The following is a 21874-nucleotide window of genomic DNA, read 5'->3' as shown; positions in this document are numbered from 1 at the left end:
TTTGCGAGCATTTGAAGTTAAACAAAAAAAATATGCATACAAAAGTATACAAATACAATGTAAAAGTAGTACAAAAGAGAGTTGGAGGGTTCATTTAGGCTAAAACATATTATACAAACATTCATTTAGTATACTTTGCGGGCATTTGAATTTAAACTAAAAAAGAAAAAAAATTTGAATTTAACCTAAACCGATCGGTTACCGGTCAAACTGACCGGTAACCGGTCAAACCGGACCGGTAAACCGGTCTAACCGGCCGGTTAGATGTTCGAAACCGGTATAACTGTGGGTTTTGAATTCAAATTTGAGTTTGGCCGGTTTTTACCGGTAACCGGTCCAACCGGTCCGGTAAACCGGAACCGGTGGCCGGCGGTCGGTAAAAAAATCCCTGCTTCCGACCCGTGCCCCTCCCCTGCGCCGCCGCACCTATCCTACCCACGCCTCACACGCGCATGGTCTGGGCTAATCTTCTTGTGTTAGCACATGGTCTAGGCTAATCTGACGAAAAAAATTAAATAGGCTACTGCAAATGATATTGCACGTTTTACTGAATTGAATTAGTGTTGCTATATCATTTGGTATATTAGTGATATTAATCTAATTGTACTGTAAAAATTATTAACTTCTACTTGTATTCAGTAAAAATATGAGATATCATCAGTCTCAGGGGCACTTCAGATATTTTACCACTCAACTCAGACAATCGACTCAAAATAATTAGAATTGCCAAACGTTCAGCTTATCTAGACAACTAATTTTCCAGACAGCTAGCTTATTTAAGAATTTTGTTTCTCAGAAAAGCAAGATCCAAATAAGCGAAAACAAACATGGCCTGCTACTCCCGAACAATGGTACTTGAGGCGGACCAAGATTCAGTACCTTTGCTCCTTGAAGGTACGCCTTACCTTTAGCTTCATCCCGTGCGTTCATTCCACATCCGATGACCCTTGGCAATCCAAAAAAAAATAGCTAGGACTTCATCGTTCTCCCCGCAGCAGCAGCTCCTGCCGCCGCGCCAAGGCCTCGCCGTCGCCTCCTCCCGCGCACTGACCGTCCCCGGTGCGTGCGCCAGCTCCGTCCCCCACGTCACCCTCTCGCGACGCCAACTATTTGCCGCCTTCTCCCTATGCGGCGACGTTCACATAAACGAACCGCTCCCATCCGCCATGGCCGCTTGAGCGCTTCATCAGGAAGTCTCTGGCGCCGCGGAGCTGGTCCGGGATGGCCGGCGCGATCTCGGGCGCGGCGCCGTCTGGCAGGGCCGGCGGGACCGGGTGGAAGAAGAGGAGTCGTCGAGGCTGGGCCTCACCCGCCGCGCCGCAGCAGGCCAGCAGCCTCAGGACGCCGGCGCCGAGTCTACACCCGGACTGGCGCGCCGACGCCAACATTGAAAATTGCCGATTGGAGATGCAGTTGGTTGGAGAGGCTCTCTTTGATTGATGATGGTTTTCTTTACAAGAAGAAGCACGAGCGCGATCATCTACCGCTAACCCAAAGAACAAATCAAACAAGCTACTGCTATAACTAATGATCTCCGTTCACTGCGCGCGGGCGGCGCCGGCGGGGCGTCATGGCGGTGGTCACCCTCGTAGGGGACGACGAGCATGGCGGGGTCGTCGGCGGCGCTCTCCTCATGCTTCCGCGCGGGGCACCCCTTGGCGCTGCTGCACCGGTAGTACCCGCGCGGGTAGGAGGACCCGTTGATGGGCTTCTGCCCGTACTTGCGCCACGAGTACTCGTCGCCGGGGATGTCGGACGACGCCGGCGAGTGGGACGACGACTGGGACCCGCGGCGGCGGTCACACGCACTGTGCGGCGAGACAGCCCGTGCCGGCTGGCTCCGCTTCGCCTTCCTCAAGCAGTGGCACCGCGCGGCGCCGGGCTCGGCATGGTGGTGGTGCGCGGCGGGGGCGGCGGCGTCGGAGGTGGGGTGCTTGCGCTTCGGCAGGGGGGGCTTGCCGGAGGACACGGCCGCCTGGTCGGCGATCTGGCTGAGCGGCGGGGACTCCGCGCGGGGAGAGCGAGGACGCCAGCAGCTCCAGGCTGCGGAGCCCCGCCGCGGCGGCCTCCTGGAATGCGAGGTGCTCGTAACGCCGCTGTAGGACATGAGGTCCACCGCCATGGCTTTTGGCTGCTCCGCTGCCTCCCTGCCGGCGCTGAATCAGAGAAAGAAAGAACGAATGGGGCGACGGAAGCGAAGCCTTGCTTGTTGCTTGCCGGCGTCGGTGGTGGTGGTGATTTCTTGGCTTGGTGAGCGCCGCCGTCGTGCTCCCGCCGTCCGTCGCGTCGCCGCTCCACCGCGCGGCGCCGCGCCCACCACCGCCAGCATCACGATGAGCGGCGCCCACCTGCCGCCCGCGGACGGCTCCGGCGCACCGGGACTCGGCGAAGGGCCCGAGGACGCGAACGCCGCCACGTAGGGAGGAGGCGGCGAGGCCTTGGCGTGCGCGGTGGCAGGAGCTGCTGCTTCGGGGAGAATGATGAAGTCCTAGCTATTTTTCTTTGGATTGCCGAGAGTTGTCGGATGTGGAATGAACACACGGGATGAAGCTAAAGGTAAGGCATGCCTTTAAGAAGCGAAGGTACTGAATCTCGGTCCACTTGAGGCGGTAGCCTGGGAAAGTCAGCGGGTCTTTTGGACGGGCAGAGAGGCCAGGCCCAGGTGTTGGGGTTCAATTGGGTCGCACGCTGATAGGTGGGGCAAGGTTTCCTCACCAACCCCACAGGTCAGTCGCTGTCCTTGGCAGCGGGAGCCCACCGCCCACCGCCCGGGTCAAAGGTTGAGGTGGGTGCGTCATGGGTGGATCACCGGTCCGAGAGCGCGAGCGATTCTTTTTACAGGTGTCGGATGTTACGGGCGCGACCGGCGGCAAGCTTTTGACGAGCGTTTTTGTTATTAGGTGATGCTAATAGTCACATAAATGCTGCGCTAATAATCATCTAGGTCTAGGTCTAGGGCCTTAAATCAATTCGAGTAGGCATGTTAAATTTGAATGAGCAAATGTTTATTTAGAGCAACTCCATTAAGGCTACTAAATGGGCTGTCATCTTTATATTTGCTCGGTGAGTGTAAAAAATTGATCTCCAACAGGCCTTCCAAATAAGCTGTCATTTTGGTAGGCCTTCCAAATTTCTCTCCCCCCCAAATTTGGTGGCGCTCTATTTGGGCTGCCAACTATGGGCCCTTTATAGAAGCCCAATTTACTCAGCCTGCTGGAGTGGAGGCACATATTTGGGTTAGTAAAATTTAGAAGTGGGCTTCTAAAAAGACATTTGCTCACTCAATTTTAGAAGCTCTACTGAAGTTGCTCTTAGAAGCTCACTTCTAAATTTTACTCACCTAAATATAGGCGGCCTCTACTCCAACAGGCTGAGTAAATTGGGCTTCCAACAGTTGGCAGCCCAAATAAAAGGCTATCAAATTGGGGGGGAGAAATTTGAAACACCTACTAAAATGGCAGCTCATTTGTTCCCCTACTGAAAATTGATTTTTTATATCTACTGATTAAATTTTTTATATGGCAGTTTGTTTGCTCTCGCTACTGAGTTGAGTTGCTCTTATCCAAAAGCTCGCGGCAGCGAGAAGCCATGATCCGAAATCGCCGTACTTGCAAAAGCCTCATCATCGCGTATCGCCGTACTTGCGTACAGTACTCGGTACGCACGCCATGAAAGGATAGTCCGGATCCAGTACCAGGAACACTGATACGGCTGCCGCGTACCCTTGCGAGCCGCGAGCAGGCAAGGCATGCCGCCGCCGGGAAGAGCACACGTCTAGGCAGAGCCGCAGCGCAGGGTTAGTTGGCGGTGGCGATCGGCACAGCCGCAACGTCACGAGGGAGAGAGACCGGCCGGGCCACTCCGATCAGTCGCGCCGGGGTTGCCGGCGGGACAGGACAGGAGATCGATCGCGCGCGCCGTTGATGAGGGCCGGCCCGACTGGCCGAGCTATAACTATAACGAACTTCCATTTACTGGCATCAGCCGCCTCTCGTGAATGCTTGGATGGGTGAAAGAAAGGAGCAGGACTGTTGCTGTAGGACATCATCTATTGCGGCGGCACATGCGTGAAGTGTGATGCGTGGCGCCATTGCCCTGGCATGGGGGCGCGGCGGCGTGGGCTGGGTGCGCACCCGCGCGGGCCACGCACCGGCAGGGAAGGAGGAGGACCGTGGCCGCAAGGCATTTTCGCGAACTGCTGACGCGCGTGCTCCAAGCAACGGCGGCCATCGTCAGTCGCAGTAACCCACCCAGGGGCCAGGGCAGCTGTGCCAGGCACAGCTCGCCTCAGCAGGAAGCCAGAAACGGAGGGATTGAAGAAACTCGTCGGTTGTCGTGAAGGTGGAGGCGGCGGCGGGACCACCTTGCGCTGCCATTGGACGGAGGAAGAAGACGAAGTCATCGCCAACGGGGACAATGGTGTCGACGGGAACCAGATTGACGCCCGTGAACACCGGCAGCGCCGTCAGTAGCCGCGTTGAGACCTCGTCCTTTCCTCGCTGGCAGACCTCCCGCGGCGAGGCCAGACGTGTCTCGCCGATGAGTCGATGACGGTGGCGCAGCTGGTTTGACGACGCAGGGGTTGCTTTCTGTAATTTCCGTCAGCTTGAAGGGCCTGGGGTGCACGGAATCTGAAATCAGGTCCTCTAAAACTAGATCTAACGGTCAAAATAACTTTCCAAATTTTTGCATAAAGGTCCCTATGTCGGATCATGATTATTATTCGAATATTTACAGTAAACCTCTCATTTGGATCGTGGTCCAACTTTTTACAATAACACCCCTCATTCGGATCGCGATTGACCTTTTACCCAAAATCCCCTCTAATTTGGTTTACATTAAGCCCCTTATGGCCCTATTTGGGTTGGGATATCTCGCGACAGGTTCCTACGGAAGAATAGCGATAAAGAACGTGGAGATTTTTTTTTTCCAAAAGACCCATTTCTATCATTATTAATTAAAAATAAGAAGCAGCAGCAGTTGTAGGCGCAAGAGGCACCAAGGTTTAATCGGTTCAGGCTGGAGCATCAGAATAGCCCCACAACATAAAAGAAAAACCCCACTAATTACTCGCTAGGGGTTCTATCAACTAGAATGGCCAAGTGTTTGGCACCGGCCGAGACCCAAAGCCTGGAAGTATCTTTGATTTCCTCAATGATCCTGCTTGACGTCTTCTCTTCATCATGCCACCAAGATCTTCATTTCATCATGTCACCAAGATCGTTAACGAGCGAGCACCATAAACCCTTGAGGAAAATGAGCATCACAAATGTGGACACAGCTAGAAGGCCTCAACTTCTTTGGGCTTTTCACCTGATGGCCAAAAATTTGCCAAGTCATCACTCGTCTCTTCTCAGAACCCAATGTCAGAAACAGGGAGAATGAGGTCGCTTCAGCTTCAGTCACAGGAGACCCTACTAAACCAAAACTAGTTGCACCATCCTTCCAATCTGTGATACCTCCTGCTCGGTGCTGATTGGTGGTGCAGGGGAGTACCTGAGATTTTCCAGGAGCCCGGTGAAACGTTTTCAGTGCGTGCATTGTGATTCTCTGCAAAGAGAGATTCAGTTCTACAGCTATTTCGGACAACAGGTAGTGCTCCTATCCAGAAACGGATCATCGCATTGCATTTGCAGATTAAGCAATCTGCTGCAAGAGACTCGACGCCATCAGGCTGCGAGGCAAGCCATAGCAGTAGCAAAATGCAAGCGGTTGCCCAATCCAGGCATGACTGACAACGTAAGATCACATTTACCCAAAGAACAGTTTTGCATTGGATGATACTACTGGCTACCGAGTTGTTTCTGCAATTCTTGTTGTAACCGAGTGGTGCGTTATCGCAGCACCAAGTTCAGTCAACGGCTAACCCTGTCCATCTGAATCCTGAATCTATGCTTTCCCTTCTGGAGGCCTCTTTGCATGTCGGAACATCGGACCGGGCCGGATCTAGTCTGTCTGTTCTCATCATTTGTTCCTGTCAACACTTTCTTGACGGCGTGCTACTGTCAACTTCAGACGTACTGCAAGTCTTGTGCCTATGTAAACTTGCACTTGCCTTGCCTACCTAAAAATCTGTCCTGCTCAATCTCCACCGAAAGCTACGGTTCCACCGCCTTTCGTGTGTGAACTGCTACTGCATTTGCTTGATTCCATTGAGGACTGCAACTGCAGCGCTGTTCTCCGTCAGCATCAGATAACGCATAGAATGCCGTCGCGCGGAGAGCATCGCCATCGACCCTCCGATGCCGTGGAAGGCAGAAAGTGAGTGATCCGCAATCTTCTACCTGGATTCCTTGCCCTCGATTCCCAAATGAGCCTTTCTTTTCTCCACGTCATCGAGCTATCCGCAAAAATATCATAGAACAAAAAAAAAACATCCGGGTAGCTCATCATCGGCAACGTTTTTCCGATGGGATTTATCCGCCGGTCGGGCAACGAGTCCGTACTTGAGGCGCCGTCAGTGAAAAGCTCCTGGCCGCCTGCAGTCAACGCGCGTGCTCGTTACGAATATGAAGCAACGCAAGCCGCTTACGGCCATGGTTTATCCGTTGATCCTTCTTCTTCCCTCGGTAGATTAGTGATTAATTAGTGCGTAATGGACTGGACCGTTGGGTGTGCGAACCAATCGGAGACGCTGCCGTGGCCGCGCCATGGATCTTGGCAAGCCGCCGGCCCGCCGTAGATGAGATCCTCAATTTGGTCAGGAACTCTGGACGTCCGCAATTCTGATGCTTGCCATCGGCGTCTGCAAAGTCATATATAACAAGTTATTATCTGTTTTTTCTTTGGAGAGCAGCTTTGTTGTAAGCATGTTTTCCCTGAAGATCTTAGGCAGTTGAGGAGTTAACCAAACACCTGGACCGTCCAGAAGCGGCTACAGGGCACGCACGCACGCGTCCTCGAAGTTGAATGCGCCCCGTGTTGACTTGGCTTCTTGTTTTTTTCCCCCGGCCTCTCCTTGACCTCTGGCTTGATGATTACCAGTGTTTGCTTTACTATAAGCACAGGACAGCCATCAGGTTACGATTGGGGCACGTCCTACGTTTTAGCTCTACGGATTTCACTTCTGTCCACCAGCTAGGACGAGATGTTTACAGGGATTTTTGTTGCAGTTGTGTGTCTCAAAACTTCTGTTGAAAGTTGAAACCCTGTGTTCTACAGCACTATATGTCGCTGTCACTGTGGTGTCACACTGTTTCTGGCTCTGTTTAGTTGATGAAAAGTTGTTGATTTTGGTATTGTAGCACATTTTGTTGTTACTTGACAAATAATGTCCAATCATGAACTAATTAGACTTAAAAAATTTATCTCGCGCTAATCAGTTAGACTGTGTAATTAGTTATTTTTTCAACTGTATTTAATGTTCTATGCATATGTCCGAACATTTGATGTGAGGAGTACTGTAGAAATTTTTTAAACTAAACAGGACGTGAATCCTCGAGTCTTAAGGTCAAGGCTCCAAAATTTATGTCCACCTGTCCATGTCTTGGACTGATCAGCGGCGCCGTACCTGCAAAGAAAATTACGTACAGCAGGCCGAGACGGGTACTTGGTGAACTTTGCGTCGCCGACAACGTATTCCGCTTTGGTCACGCTCAACCGACGGTGAAAACTCCGAATCACCTCGCTGACTTACCATTTCAAATTAGTTACAATATTCAGCTAGTTTAGTTAAATCCGCCACATTTTAATTGCGTATTTATTTATTGGGTAGCTAGACTTAGGATATAGCTAAAATGGAACGGAGAGTGTACTTCACATTCACAATCACTTGCAATAGGCAGTTGCGCAATGACACTCGATTTAATATGATAATGGCTTATTGTTGGTTACCACTACTAGATCAGAAGGGGAGAAAAGGACCATTGCTTCCGGACTGAGCAATGCTTGTAAGATGCTAATATCGCGTTACCGCAGCTATTCATGAACAGCTGGTTTGATGTAGAAAAATGTCAAAGCCAGAAAAGAAACCAGTCAGATTGAGTTTCTTAGTGTCCGCACTTGTGTTACTCTATTTTCATTTTCTAAAAAATATATTCCATTATAGTCATGAAGATTCATTTTTTATACTAGTTTCTCCTGCATCCATCATTCTCTATATTTCATACTCTATACCAACTATCAGGATGTGGGGTTCATGTGTCAGATTTTTTTTCTTTTTTCCTCCCGCACCGGACCGTCCGTCCCCATTGTAACATCCCGCCTCCCCGAGGCCAGGCCCGCTTACCTCCGGCAGTTTTCTAGGACATAGACTGCCCTCACAGACCAACACAAGTCTTTTATGCACACTTTGTCCTCACTCGTGCGCACTCGGGAAGAACTTTCCGGTCGGTCACCTATTCCCAAATTGCTCCGGGCTAAGCACGTTTAACCTCGAAGTTCTTTAGAGATCGGCTTCCGGAAAAGAAGGTGCAGCTTGTTGGTATAAATATTTTATTAATTCTATTAAGCCCAGGGTCGGGATGTCACACCCATCCAGCTCTCTCTCTCGCTCTCTCCCACCGGGCTCGAGCGCTGGCGTGGGCGGCGGCGGCCGCTCTCCATCCGTGAGGGCGGGGAGGCCGCGCCCGCGGCCATCGCCAAGGCGGTGGAGGAGGGAATGGGAGATAGGGAGAGTGAGGGCCGGCGTCCTCGTGCGTAGGTGCAGGGTGCTCGGAGAGAGAGAGAGGAGGAAATCACGGCACGCGGCAGCCAGGCCGTCGAGGCGTGCGGCGGCCAGCTTTAGCGCGCTGCGGGGCGGAGCGGTAGGGCTGAGGCATGGCGGTTGCGAGGTGAGTCTGGAGGTGAGGCGTAGTGGAGGACAACACTCATCTCGATCTAGCGGATGACGGGGCGTAGCGGGAGGCTCCTCGAACTTTTTTTTTTTGAAAAGATAGCAGAAACACTGCTCTGTCATATAAGAGAAGCAATCATACATAATGCACCGAAGCATATACTATCACACAAATAAATGCACACCACACACACTACACCACCAGGAGTTGAAAGCAAGCCCACACGGCTCCATGAACCTCGGTGCGGAGCTTTTCGTACTAGAGGACCGGGTACCGGATGGTTCCTTAGATGTAACCCCGTTCGGCAGTGATTGATTCCGCCGTCTCATCATCCGCGCCGTGTTTTCTGCGTGCCGGACAGTGCGTCCGTCCTCCAGGCGTCTTCAGGTAGGGCGTCTTCAGCTAGAAGCCCTCCATCTTCTGCAGTCAAACGCGCGTGCTCATTGAAGTGTCTGAAGAAAAATGGACCAAACGCGCAAAGCAACCAAGCTTATTGCCTCGGTTACCCATTAATCCTAATCCTCTCCCAATTTTCCCGCTGGATTAGTCAGGGTCTGAACCATTGCCCCTCTGCTGGACCATAAGCAAGCGGCTGCAGGGCACACACGTACGCACCACCATCCGTGCTGACCTGACCCTGGATTACTGCTGGTGGTGATGGCCTGACTGATTTCTTCTTCGTTTTCCTGCCTCGAGACCTCGTCCTTTGCCGCCATCAAATCGGCGATTGAATGGCTTCCGAGAAAGAAACAGCAGTGTATCACGCTAAGGGTGGGTTTTAGTTGGCGAAAAAGTTTGGATTTTTGTACCGTAGCACATCTCATTGTTACTTGATAAATAATGTCTAATCATAGACTAATTAGATTTAAAAGATTCATCTCATGCTAATCAGTTAGATTGTGTAATTAGTTATTTTTTAACTGCATTTAATGCTTCATGCAGGTGTTCAAAGATTCGATGTGACGAGTACTGTATGAAATTTTTTAAAAACTAAACAGGGTCCAAGATTAGAGCACGCCCAACGCGCTCACCAGTTCTAGCCGTCACAGATATATATCAGCTAGGACTCTGAGTCTGGTCCAGATCTATCTATGATTTCATAAAAAAAAAATTGAGATCAATGTATTGTTTAGATTTATGGGTTATTTTTTAGCCCACCCCAAAATAGTTCAAGAGCAGCCAAACAAAAGAGCTATTACCGAGCTATTTGCAAGTAGCTCACTTCAAAAAATTATCCCCTCCAAGAGGTGCTATTTAAGATATTCTGTGTGAGGTCCACTTATTCTCTCAGACTCTGTTTAGTTAGTGAAAAGTTGTTACTTGACAAATAATGTCTAGTCATGGACTAATTTGGGCTTAAAAGATTCATCTCGTGCTAATCAGTTAGACTGTATAATTAGTTATATTTTTAAAACTATATTCAATACTACATGCATGTGTCCGAACATTCGATGTGACAGGTATTATAGAAAATTTTTTGGGAACTAAACAGGACCTCACTCTCTTAAAAAAAGTGGTAGCCCAAAAAGTATTTTAGGAGCCAAATGGCTCTTAGATCAAAACATCTCAAGAGTTATTTTATTGAAGAGCTATTTTTTAAGCTAAATTTTAGTCTTCAAAATAACTCTTAGCTATTTTTCCAAAATACGGGCTATGGACTATGAAGCACGATTTGTTCAGAAGTTCGGTTTGCAACTTGTCTCAAAGTTTCAAATAGAGCCCCATGTTATAGGAGTCTACAGTGACGACGAGAGCCTCAGCTGTGCGTCACTGTGCTGTCACAGTGCTGTGCTGTCTACAGGAACGGAGGTAGTTGTCTAGACTCTAGACTGAACTACGACCTTTTCTCCGTGGAAGTGTCCTCGACTGTGTTTAGTTCCGCGAAAAATTCTCAAAATTTTTCACTGACGTATATCATATCAAATTTTACGATACATGCATGAAGTATTAAATGTAGTTAAAAAATATAACTAATTGCACAGTTTGGTTGTAAATGACGAGACGAATCTTTTGAGACTAACTACTACATAATTGAACAATAGTTGCCAACTAAAATCGAAACGTGTTATAACAATTTTTTCGCGAACTTTTCGTAAACTAAACACACCCCTTGTCATAGACCAATAACCGATCAACGGCGCCGTACCAACGAAAGAAACAAGTCGCCGATACGGTTTTCCGACGGAAAGGTGCAGGCGACAGTGTCGCCGACAATACCTTCCCTCTTTCGGTCACGAGCCTCGCTGACTTTTCTCGCCCGTTGACGGGGCTTATTAATCTTTCGAGGAGTCTGCTAATGCACTGCTCGGCCATCGATCATTCAAACCCTCTAGATCTATGCATCCACTTGTGTGCCATATGGATGCAACCTATCTGTATCGTGCAGTGAATGCACTGCAAATCGCATGAGTAGGCTTAAATGAAAGTTTCACTCCGCACTAATGAAAGTTTCAAGGACGTGACTCTTGAGTGACGCCGGGTGATGGACAAGATCGTCGTTGCTTGTATCGCAGGGTCACTACAGCCACAAGCTCGAACAGCTAGCTGAAACATGGAAATGGTCAGGACCAGGCGGAGAAGGTGGCGATCGATCGACTCTGAAAGCTATTGGCTACCTATATTTTTCGAAAAGAAAATAAAGCTATTGGGCACAGTGACAGTGTTTCCCGGAGCAGGAGCTTCTGTCGCTTGCTGAAGGAATGCTTCCTTATTCTTCAATAATCAACAATAATACAGCATGTTCTGTGTAAGATACCATTTGTCCTCTTGCAGAGGATGTTCTTTAGGTTAAGCAGGAATGAAAGGAACAGAATTATTTTATGCAACATGATTGTGGCTGCCGTTTGTAATTTCTTGAACCTGTCCTATCCTATGTAGTATATAGTGTTCATGATCTTCAACAACAATACTTTTATCCAGTTTTTCCTATAAGAAAAAGGCGACCTCTGTATCCACTGGTGCACTCACGGCACGGAGGCGGAGCGACCCGAACGCAGCGCAAGATAGAAAATGTAGAATAATGGCAGTCCCTAGAGTAATCCATTCCATTGCTTTCGCAAATAAAGAGAAGTCCATTCCATCAAGAGATTCGTCAGGTCCCTTCCGCCCCTATGTATACCAAAAAAAAAATAAAGTAAGAAACATCGAGAAAACGACGTGCATGATTATGTACTACTCCAGTAGACTACACATGTACACATCCCATTACAATACACTACATATTATATCATGTGACCCTTTTCATCAAGAGATAGAGATCGTACGAAAACTGGTAGCTGGAAACACCACAAAGTCCTCTCAGCGTACTCTACTACGTTGTACAACTTTTTTGTTGCCCAATCCGTCCTTCGGGGGGCAGAGATTACGCAGGCCAGCTGAAGAAAAACCAGCAGCCAGCAGGGAAACCCAAATCAGCATCGCCATCAGAAAACCACCACCACCCAGCCTGCAAACCTGTCTCCGTATGAACAGGCAAGGGGAACAGGCAAGGGGAGCCGGAGGAGCAACCCAACCCCCCAACTTTCCGGGGGGAGCATTAACGTCGAGTCGGACACGCCGGCGCATGCGGAGAAACTGTCAGCGCCCGTCTCGGCGCACCCCGAAAGCGTACAGGGAAAATGCGCCACCACCTTCGTCTACTACTAGTGGGAGGAGGTGGGAAGCGGTCGCCGGCGGTTGTGACTTGTGACTGACCTGAGCCGCGGCGAGCGCACGCTCGCGGCTCGTTCCCACCTGTAGCGGGTGGGGGCAGGTCCGGGTGCACGGAGACGTACGCGGTATAAAAAGCCAGGGCGCCGGGAGGCCGCCATTAACAAATGAACCCCTCTGTTCCGAGCTGCCAACCCAACAACCCACTCGCCTCGCCGCACCTGCCAATCGCCGCTGTTACCACGGGCGCGGAGGCGACGAGACACTTGCACTATTGAAAAACGGGAGATCTTCGCAGCGGTTTCCTGTTCGGGCGCTGCTACTTGTACCTGTTTGCGCTGCCGGCGGAGGGGAAGGACGCGAGCGCGAGCGCGTACGTCCGCCGTCTCCTCGCCTCCCCAGGTTCTTCTCCGGCCGCTACCTGCCCGGCGTTCGTCCTGCGCTCCTTGCTGCGCCCGCCGCTCGATCGGGCTTGGTCGAGCTGGTGGATTCGTCCCGGGAGCAGAGAGAGAGGTGTCGGCCGTAGCTTCCACGGCCGGCCGGTTTCTTGGAGTTTGTGGTGTTTCCTTCTCCCTTTCAGTCCAGCCTTTTTGTTCAGCTCCGTTCAAGGACTCCCGCCTTCCCGGGGTTCTGCTGGTGAGTTCACCTCACTTGGTTTCCCTTGTCCGGTTACGATTTCGCTTCAGGTTTGTTCATGTTTTCGTTGCTTACTTGATCATTTCCCCCCTTCTGTTCCTTTCATAATTCCTATGCGCACCATCGAATTATCAGAGCTTTGCTTTTCTGTAGAGAAAAAAAAATGAGACGTGCTTAGTAAAATTCAAACTACCAAGGTTAGTACTACGGTACGGTACTGCAATTCGGTTGGCGAGTCCTGATTCCTCTAGATGGCGTTGCTGTCAGCGTTAGTGTCCTCTCTACCACCTGCTGTAGAGTTTAAGCAACATAATTAACCCTGTTTACTTTTCTCTAGTCAACACAAGTTAGTAGTTGATATTGCTCGCTGCGGGCCATATTTTCTCCAGGGGCTGTTGGTATGAACAGCGGACCGGTGTTAAGGTCAGAAAGGCCGTTGAGAATCTGGGGCGACTGGCATGCTTTCACACCTAGGCATAATAAAGATAGCTCTGTCGTGCCGTGAAGATTGAACAGAGAGAAACCTCCATTTTGTGCTCGCCGATCATTTGATACTGCTCCAAACCATTTGTGTCTTTCAATGGTTAATTTGGATGGTCTCAGATTGTTAGCAGTTGTGCTCTCGCAGGAATGACAACTTGACAAGTGGCTGCTGATATACCTCCTGTTCAGACATGGGCAACCTTAGAGTTGGAGGCCTCCTGCATGCAGTGATCCTTCTTCTTCTGTACACTGGCTGCGTGGATATTGCAAGGGGACAGACAACCGACCCTACTGAAGGTAACCCCCTGTTGTCTTTGCTTTCTTCCGTCAGAGCTTTGAGTCAGATCGTTGGGGATTGCTCGTGCCAGAAAGAAATGAGAGACGCTTTACCAATTACCATTTAACTGGAAATTGGCCTGAAGCAGGCCCTACTTTTTGTAGATTCACTGTCAGTCCTCCTGTTGCATGGTTCAAATCCACTGAAAGTTTTGAAGAACTCGTTTTGGCTTCTGGTTCAGTTGGTTAATTGTCCATAGTCCATTTCTACGATGTCTATGTAATCAAGTGTTCTATCCATTATTGTTGCACAGGCCTGTAGTACTCGTGAACTAATCAATATCACCTCATAGACAATACATGATGAGAAATGTGATAACTTTACAATACACACCTTATTCAAGTACGTAGGAGGTATAACTAGGGTCCATGGACTCGTTCTTGTTGACATATTTTGAAATGTGTATGCATTCTCATTCTGTTTCTTGATCAGGGGCGTCTAGTTCAGACAGTAACAATATTCTGCACTACTCTGATACTCTGTTGATCTTTTGAACTGCTGCTGAATATTGCCTCTCTTATATTTGCAGTAAATGCTCTCAAGGCAATTAAAGGAAGTTTGATTGATTCTTCTAATAAACTTAAGAATTGGGGCCGTGGGGATCCATGCACATCTCGTTGGACAGGAATCTTATGTGCCAAGATACCTAGTGATTCATATCTTCATGTAACAGAAATGTATGATGATTTTTTCCACATTATTTATTACATTCACAATCGTTTTATTTGTTGCTAGACTATCTTACTTTCTCTGTTTGTTTTTATTAGCTGTTTTAGGATTTTAAAGTGTTTAGCTATATATCATCAGTTGCTAAAAAACAATGTCATATTGAAAGATCTTTGAAATATGAATCTACATTTATACACTAAGCATGCATATGGTTTGAATAATTATTGGTCAAAATGTGTTACTTTTGATTATTTGACATGTTAATATGCCTGCCAATTTCAAACAGAGGGAGTACATCCCAATATCTGTTTATTGTTTATTTCTGTCATTTTCCATATAGAGTGTAACATTTAGTTGTAACAGTGGATATTTTTTATTCTTGCAGACAATTGTTTAAGATGAATCTTTCCGGAACTTTGGCACCAGAGGTCGGCCTTCTATCCCAGCTGAAAACATTGTGAGTACTAATTTGACAGACCACTGATGCTGCTTAATGCAAACTGAATTGAGCATTTTCAAGCATTTCATAAACAGTGTACTTCACGGCTCTACTTCATGCTCTATACGGTTAATTAACTGTAAAGCAAATCCCTAAGTTTCTGACTATGCAGGAACTGAAAAGATATCATAAAAAGAAACCCTAACATTATCTATTTTAACTGTTTATTTTCATAGTTAAAACTCTTCTTCTTTTCTCCATGATGCTCTTGTAGTCGTCCCATTAGGTACCCAGCCTATATGTTTACTAACTTGTGCGAAATGTTCTTTTTCAAGAGACTTCATGTGGAACAATTTAACTGGTAACATCCCCAGAGAAGTTGGAAAAATCACAACGCTGAAGCTCATGTAAGTTTCTCCTCTCTAAGAAAAGTTTCCAATACCATTTCTTTGGATACGAAGTACGAACAGTGCTAACTGTCGCTGCCACAATCTTGCAGAACTTTGAATGGTAATCAGCTATCTGGTTCTTTACCTGATGAGATCGGCTATCTGGTGAACTTAAACAGATTACAAATCGATGAGAACAACATATCGGGCCCCATACCCAAATCATTTGCTAACTTGACAAGCATAAAACATCTGTAAGTGATGAGTATCTTTATTTTGCTGCCCATCCATTACACTTCTCAATTATAAACTTAGTACTGATTAGTTCCACTTTTACCTTTAGTCACATGAACAATAACTCACTAAGTGGGCAAATCCCAGCTGAGCTGTCCATATTGCCTTCACTCCTTCATCTGTAAGTGGATATCTACTTTTTCTCTTCTTTTTTTTTTGTTATGCGAGTTACAGATGAGTTGTGCCGTTAATACGTTCTTGTACTGAAACTTGCAGCCTTGTTGACAACAACAATTTATCTGGGCCCCTTCCCCCAAAATTAGCGGAAACACAGAGTTTGGAGATACTGTAAGTACATTTTTCTGTACTCCTATGAGATTTCCTTAATATAGAAATTGCAGCACAACATAATAGCTTCCAGTTTCTTTCAGAGAATTTGTACTAGCTTATGGTAGCATGAGGTTGAGAGATGATCACTCTCCTTTATTTCTGAATGTTTAAGAAGTTTAAATAATAAAACCAATTTCTTGAGTATGCTTCACTTCTTTGTAAAGTATGACAATGGATTATAACTTTCTAATGTTTCAAATAACTAGCACAAACCTCTCTCTTTGAAAATGTTTTCTTATTTGGTTGAGATTAGACCTATTTTTCCTATATGTATGACAATCATTTCTTGTATATCTGTCTTCCTACAATAGTCAGGCTGATAACAACAACTTCAGTGGAAGCTCTATCCCTGCTGAATACAGCAACATACGAACACTACTAAAGCTGTGAGTGTAACTCCTATTCCATCAAGTTTTCTCTTCTTGGAATTTGATGTAGATGGGTGTGAAAGAAAATAGAAGTAAAGAGCTCTTGCAAGTTATTTTTACAAAAAACTTTGTTAGAAATGTATGCACTGGTGATTAAAAGACTAGTGGGAAAAGAAGAATACTATGTGTAAAATGTTTATATTTCCTAACAGCTTATGCTTTTAGTTGAGATAGCCAGTATATCAAGTCTAGGGTATCACATTGTTCTAGAAAAAGTCCAGGATATAACATAGGTAATATTTTTTTTCTTTTTATGCAACTCTCCTATTACAAGTCATAGCAGCCAAATAGTTTGATGCAGTTGGTCCATTTATCTGGAAATCCTTGCATAAACTTTCTATAGGAACTCTTCTTTCACTCTGTGCTCCTGTGGAGATCATTCTCACAGATAACTACAACAGCAATTTACTTCATTATCTCCATTTAAGAAGGACAAGCAACATTCAGTCAGCGTTATGTTTAAACGCAAATCAAGATGTGCGGGGTAAATCATACTTTTCCATGTTACCAGGAGTCTTAGGAACTGCAGTTTGCAAGGAGCTGTTCCCAATATGAGTGGTGCACCTAAATTTGGCTACTTGTAAGTCCAGATTAAATGCTGAATTTCCTTTTTCCAGTTGCTAGACATCTTACAATCATATACTATCCTTTTTATATCAGCTTGTCACAGCCTTTCTGAAAGAGTTATTTTGCCAATATTATCTCTTAAATGCATTTAGTGATATATTCACACTAGAATCAGAAGGATACCACTCAATTATCAATCCCAGATATTATTTCAAATATATTGGTATTAATTCCATGTATTTTCAGGGATCTTAGCTGGAACCAATTGGAAGGATCTATACCAACTAATAGGCTTGCTTCAAATATCACTACAATGTATGTAGCTTTTAACAATCTTCATATTTTTTTTACAATGAAGCTAATTTCATATTTTTGGCAGAGATTTGTCACATAACTTTCTTAATGGAACTGTTCCACCAAACTTCTCAGGGCTACCAAATCTTCAGTTCTTGTAAGTACTATTTAACTTAGAATAGACATTTATGCATCGTTATCCTGATATTGAAAAAAGTTCATTCCTTGTCAAACTAGTGATCAAACTTTTCAAGAACAATGCACTTGCCAGCACTACTCTTATACTGCATTATCTAAAATTTCCATTTTACAGGTCAGTCAATGGGAACCTCCTAAATGGTTCTGTTCCACCGGCAATTTGGAGTAACATTACTTTTACGGGAAATAGAACCCTTATTCTGTATGACAATCTTCATATATGTTCTCTCTTAATACTTATTGAGATATACTTTTGTGTAAGATAGTATTCAATTAACGCAGGGATTTCCAAAATAACTCCCTTGACACTATTCCAGCTCTTTTTGAGCCCCCAGAAGCTGTCACTGTTCTGTAAGTTTGTTCACCATTGAGATATTTCCTCTTTAATTTACACTCATGTATTATGTTCAACTGTATAGTTTGTTGGGATATAAAATGTTCATTGCAAAAACTCTTATGAATTTAATTAGTAACCTTACATATCGTCGGGTCACTGATGATGTAGATCTGCGTAGCACATATTAAGGTTCCACATACCCTAGAATACTGATAAAAAAGCTCAAGTTTTCAAGCGAATTTTCTCAGTTTCTGATGCAACAACAAAAATAATCATTTTCTGCAGACTTTATGGAAACCCTGTATGCACGACATCTAATGCAGCCCGAGCAGCTAATCTTTGCCAACCTAGATCTGTAATTGTAGCACCATCTGGAGAGGAAAGGCAAATTAATAATTTGTGTAGTCCTTGCTCAACGGATTATGAATACAATCCAGCATCCCCAATACCATGCTTATGTGCTGCGCCTCTGGGAGTTGGATTTCGACTGAAGAGTCCAGGCATATCAGACTTCCGTCCCTATAAAGAAGCTTTTGAGACCGACTTAACCTCCCTGCTGGAATTACGTGTTTATCAGCTGGACATCACACGATACATATGGGAGACAGGGCCAAGGCTTAACACACATTTAAAGTTATTCCCAGATAATACAAATTTATTCAATAAGACTGAGGTGGAGCGGCTCAGGCAAGTACTTGCTGGATGGCAGATCACTCTATCAGATGTTTTTGGTCCATATGAGTTTCTCAATTTCACGCTTGGTTCCTATGAGGATGGTACGTGAAACTTACTTTGCCACAATTTCATTCCCAGTTCTATCAAATGAAACTATTAATCGAAATTATCACACTATTAGTGTATTTCTTTTTTCCAAGACATAAGTTAGAACATGTTTCATATTGTTGTACAGGAATGCTACAACGTATTTGATAAACCTCTGGTTTACTGGCTATTACCTTTTGCAGAATTTCCTACTATGGTGTCATCCGGTTTAAAAAGGAGTGCACTAGCTGGCATTTTGATAGGAACAATTGTTGCCGCCATTGCACTATCTGTGGTTTCTACAATTTTTATAATGAAAAAACGTAGAAAACGTCGAACTGTTTCAAGGCGGTCATGTAAGTCAATTTTCCTTTTTTTTCTTCCTCTCACAAAAATGGAGATACAATAACATGAGGTGCATCGACAGGGTTTAGGGTTGCTAGCCAACGACTTAAAACATCTTGCTGTTTTAAGATGAAAAGGAAATATGTCAACTGTCAAGCAATATTTACAGTAACATATTATAGTAAAAAGAACTATTTTTGCATATCTAAATCTCGGAATTTAGCCTCATTCAATTGTAAAGACGTCACGTCTTGGTTTCATGACCTCATTCAAATGCATTATATTGGGAGCTCTGAACAGTAAAAAATATTAAAAAAATGTTTCATCTCTGCAGTGAGTAAAATTTAGCCTTATGGTAGATATTAGGTTGGCTCAGATAGCAGAATCTATTCTTCGAAAAAATAATCATAGTATCTAAGATGCATATTATTTTGCAGTACTTTCAAGGTTTTCGGTCAAGGTTGATGGCGTGAAATGTTTCACATTTGAAGAAATGGCTGCAGCAACAGGCGATTTTAATATTTCAGCTCAAGTTGGTCAAGGAGGTTATGGAAAAGTTTATAAAGGAAATTTAGCTGATGGAACAGCTGTGGCAATCAAGCGTGCACATGAAGATTCTCTGCAAGGTTCAAAGGAGTTCTGTACAGAAATAGAATTGTTGTCAAGATTACATCATCGTAATTTGGTTTCTCTTGTTGGCTATTGTGATGAAGAAGACGAGCAGGTGTGTGTTCCAATCTTTTGAATTATTAATAATGTTGGAAATTTTCCCCACGGCTCTCTCCATGTTGTGAAAGGATTAAAATATTGGTAAATGTGCTTAGAGCTAGTGATTCTGCAGTCAATTTGCTGAGTTTGCAATACGTTCCCCTCATATAGAATTATGTTTTCCAGATGCTGGTGTATGAGTTCATGCCCAATGGTACCTTACGTGATCATCTTTCTGGTAAGTGGGAACTGACATGTTCAAATTTCCCTTTTGTTTTCCATAGACCAGCATAGACATCCACATTTAAGATTACCCGCGATCAAGGCCATCCCACGGTTTTTGTTTTTGGTGCCTATTATCTATATTGCATTTTTACATAGCTTTTGGTTTAGCATTGCATATTGGAGTGCATAGTTCTTAGAAATGTATCCGGCGAAGAACATAATCTTACTCAACATTTTCACAGCTAAGACTGAAAGACATCTGAGCTTTGGTCAGAGGGTGCATATTGCGCTTGGTGCTTCTAAAGGAATTCTATATCTACATACTGAGGCAAATCCTCCTATATTTCACCGTGATGTCAAGGCCAGCAACATTCTTCTGGACTCCAAGTTTGTAGCGAAGGTGGCTGACTTTGGTCTTTCAAGGCTTGCTCCTGTGCCTGATACTGAAGGGACTTTGCCAGCTCATATATCAACTGTTGTTAAGGGTACCCCAGTAAGTGTCATTACACCTAGCAAAGAAGAAACACCAGTCACCATGATCTCATTTTTCTGTGCTTGTCAGATAGCCATTTGAGCACACTAATATGGCATAGAAGTTAAGGTCATCATAACCATTCTTTTTCCCTTTCGACAGGGCTATCTCGACCCAGAATATTTCCTGACTCACAAACTGACAGAAAGAAGCGATGTGTATAGCCTTGGTGTTGTGTTTCTCGAACTATTGACTGGAATGAAGCCGATCCAGCATGGTAAAAACATTGTTAGAGAGGTAAAAACATTCCCATCCCAGTCCTTAATTACTATTTTATTTTATTATCCGCCTATAGATAAAACCATCAAGATACATTCAAAGTAGAGTGTGAAGTACTTATTGAGATACTAAAACCATCAAGTATGATTCAAAGTAGTATGCCTGGCTTCAGCATTGATACTTAAGAAACTTACCGAACACACTAATCTCATCCAAACATCAGCGAATACAGCACATAGCTATGTCTGGTAGCATGAATTGCCGTTTTGTGCTATATATAGGTCTGAATTGTTTGAAAATGATTGGCAACATAAAAAATAGAGATACCTCAACATGCATTTGCTTATCTCAAATAAACTAGTTGCATATTCTTTGCTATTCAGAGCTCCTTTATTCGTTTTATTCGATTTAAACAGATGAATAAAAATCAAAACGATTTGATCTTGCTGCAGGTAAACTTGGCTTACCAATCAGGCGATATCTCCAGGATCATCGACAGCCGAATGCCCTCATACCCTCCAGAATGCGTGACGAGGTTCCTCTCCCTGGCAATTAAGTGCTGCCAGGACGAGACCGAGGCGAGGCCCTACATGGCCGACATTGTCAGAGAGCTCGAGACCATCCGAAGCATGCTGCCCGAGGGAGAGGACATCCTGTCCGAGACCACGGGATCGGGCTTGCTGACAAAGACAACATCGTCCTCAACCACCACGGGGCCACTGTACGTGTCCTCGCATATGTCCAGCAGTGGCCAGGTGGACAGTGGCATCCCCTCCGGGACGGTGGCTCCCCGGTAGTTGCTGACGCTGGCCGCGCTGGAAATGGTTTTGTAGGTACCTGCATAGCTTTGTAAGTAGTGATAGGAGTAACGCCGGGGGTGGTGTTCCCTCCCCTGCTGATGGAGTTGTTCTGTACATGAGTGGGGTGTTGTTGTGAAGTAGTGCTGCAGGGATCAGGGTGTGATGTACTTGTAGTAGTGGTAAAAATGCAGGCGAGGGATGTATATATACTGATGTAACTCATCAGTTACGTACACTGGATGTGGACGGGAATCTTGGGTTGATGTCGCTGTGGCATTTGGTCGAGCGTCTTCTGCGCGTGCCCGGCCGGCGCCCATGGCAGCGTGCCGTCCCATTGTCACTCCTCACGGGCCCAGGCGAGTAGACGACCAGATTGCGATTGCTGCTTTCAGCAAATCGGCCGCTGGGGCAGGAATGAAACTAGCATCCATGCAGCCAGTGGCGGACCTTGCGATTGAAA

At 45.8% G+C, this 21874-nt stretch overlaps 1 protein-coding gene and 1 pseudogene across 3 annotated transcripts; one reads left to right on the top strand and one right to left on the bottom strand.

Annotated features, from left to right (window-relative positions):
• Nucleotides 1-1413: 1413 nt before the first annotated feature.
• Nucleotides 1414-2537, bottom strand: LOC120710779 (annotated as a pseudogene).
• Nucleotides 2538-12567: 10030 nt separating this feature from the next.
• Nucleotides 12568-21690, top strand: LOC120708477 (probable LRR receptor-like serine/threonine-protein kinase At1g06840). 3 transcript variants are annotated; one of them, XM_039993751.1, is made up of 21 exons: nucleotides 12568-13058; nucleotides 13687-13838; nucleotides 14408-14555; nucleotides 14933-15004; nucleotides 15322-15393; nucleotides 15486-15629; nucleotides 15719-15790; nucleotides 15886-15957; nucleotides 16311-16385; nucleotides 16939-17007; nucleotides 17241-17309; nucleotides 17374-17445; nucleotides 17602-17688; nucleotides 17769-17837; nucleotides 18109-18599; nucleotides 18789-18941; nucleotides 19368-19654; nucleotides 19825-19876; nucleotides 20106-20356; nucleotides 20498-20632; nucleotides 21067-21690. In XM_039993751.1, the coding sequence occupies exons 2-21, from the start codon at nucleotides 13733-13735 to the stop codon at nucleotides 21409-21411; spliced, it is 2841 nt and encodes a 946-aa protein (XP_039849685.1). In that variant the 5' UTR covers nucleotides 12568-13058; nucleotides 13687-13732; the 3' UTR covers nucleotides 21412-21690. The 3 variants fall into 3 exon arrangements, with proteins under 3 accessions (XP_039849685.1, XP_039849686.1, XP_039849687.1); XM_039993752.1 differs by having other exon boundaries at nucleotides 13673-13838; XM_039993753.1 differs by lacking the exon at nucleotides 12568-13058 and having other exon boundaries at nucleotides 15324-15393.
• The last annotated feature ends 184 nt before the right edge of the window (nucleotides 21691-21874 follow it).

This window comes from Panicum virgatum, chromosome 5K (assembly GCF_016808335.1).
Source record: "Panicum virgatum strain AP13 chromosome 5K, P.virgatum_v5, whole genome shotgun sequence".
NCBI lineage: Eukaryota > Viridiplantae > Streptophyta > Magnoliopsida > Poales > Poaceae > Panicum > Panicum virgatum.
This window is presented reverse-complemented; position numbering and strand designations above follow the sequence as displayed.

What these genes read in the sequence shown, in the direction of transcription:
- LOC120708477 (XM_039993751.1), top strand. Translation starts at nt 13,733, where the DNA reads ATGGGCAACCTTAGAGTTGGAGGCCTCCTGCATGCAGTGATCCTTCTT. An exon ending in ATACGAACACTACTAAAGCT is followed by an intron (nt 16,386 to 16,938) that starts GTGAGTGTAACT and finishes CCATGTTACCAG; the next exon opens with GAGTCTTAGGAACTGCAGTT. An exon ending in CTACCAAATCTTCAGTTCTT is followed by an intron (nt 17,446 to 17,601) that starts GTAAGTACTATT and finishes TCCATTTTACAG; the next exon opens with GTCAGTCAATGGGAACCTCC.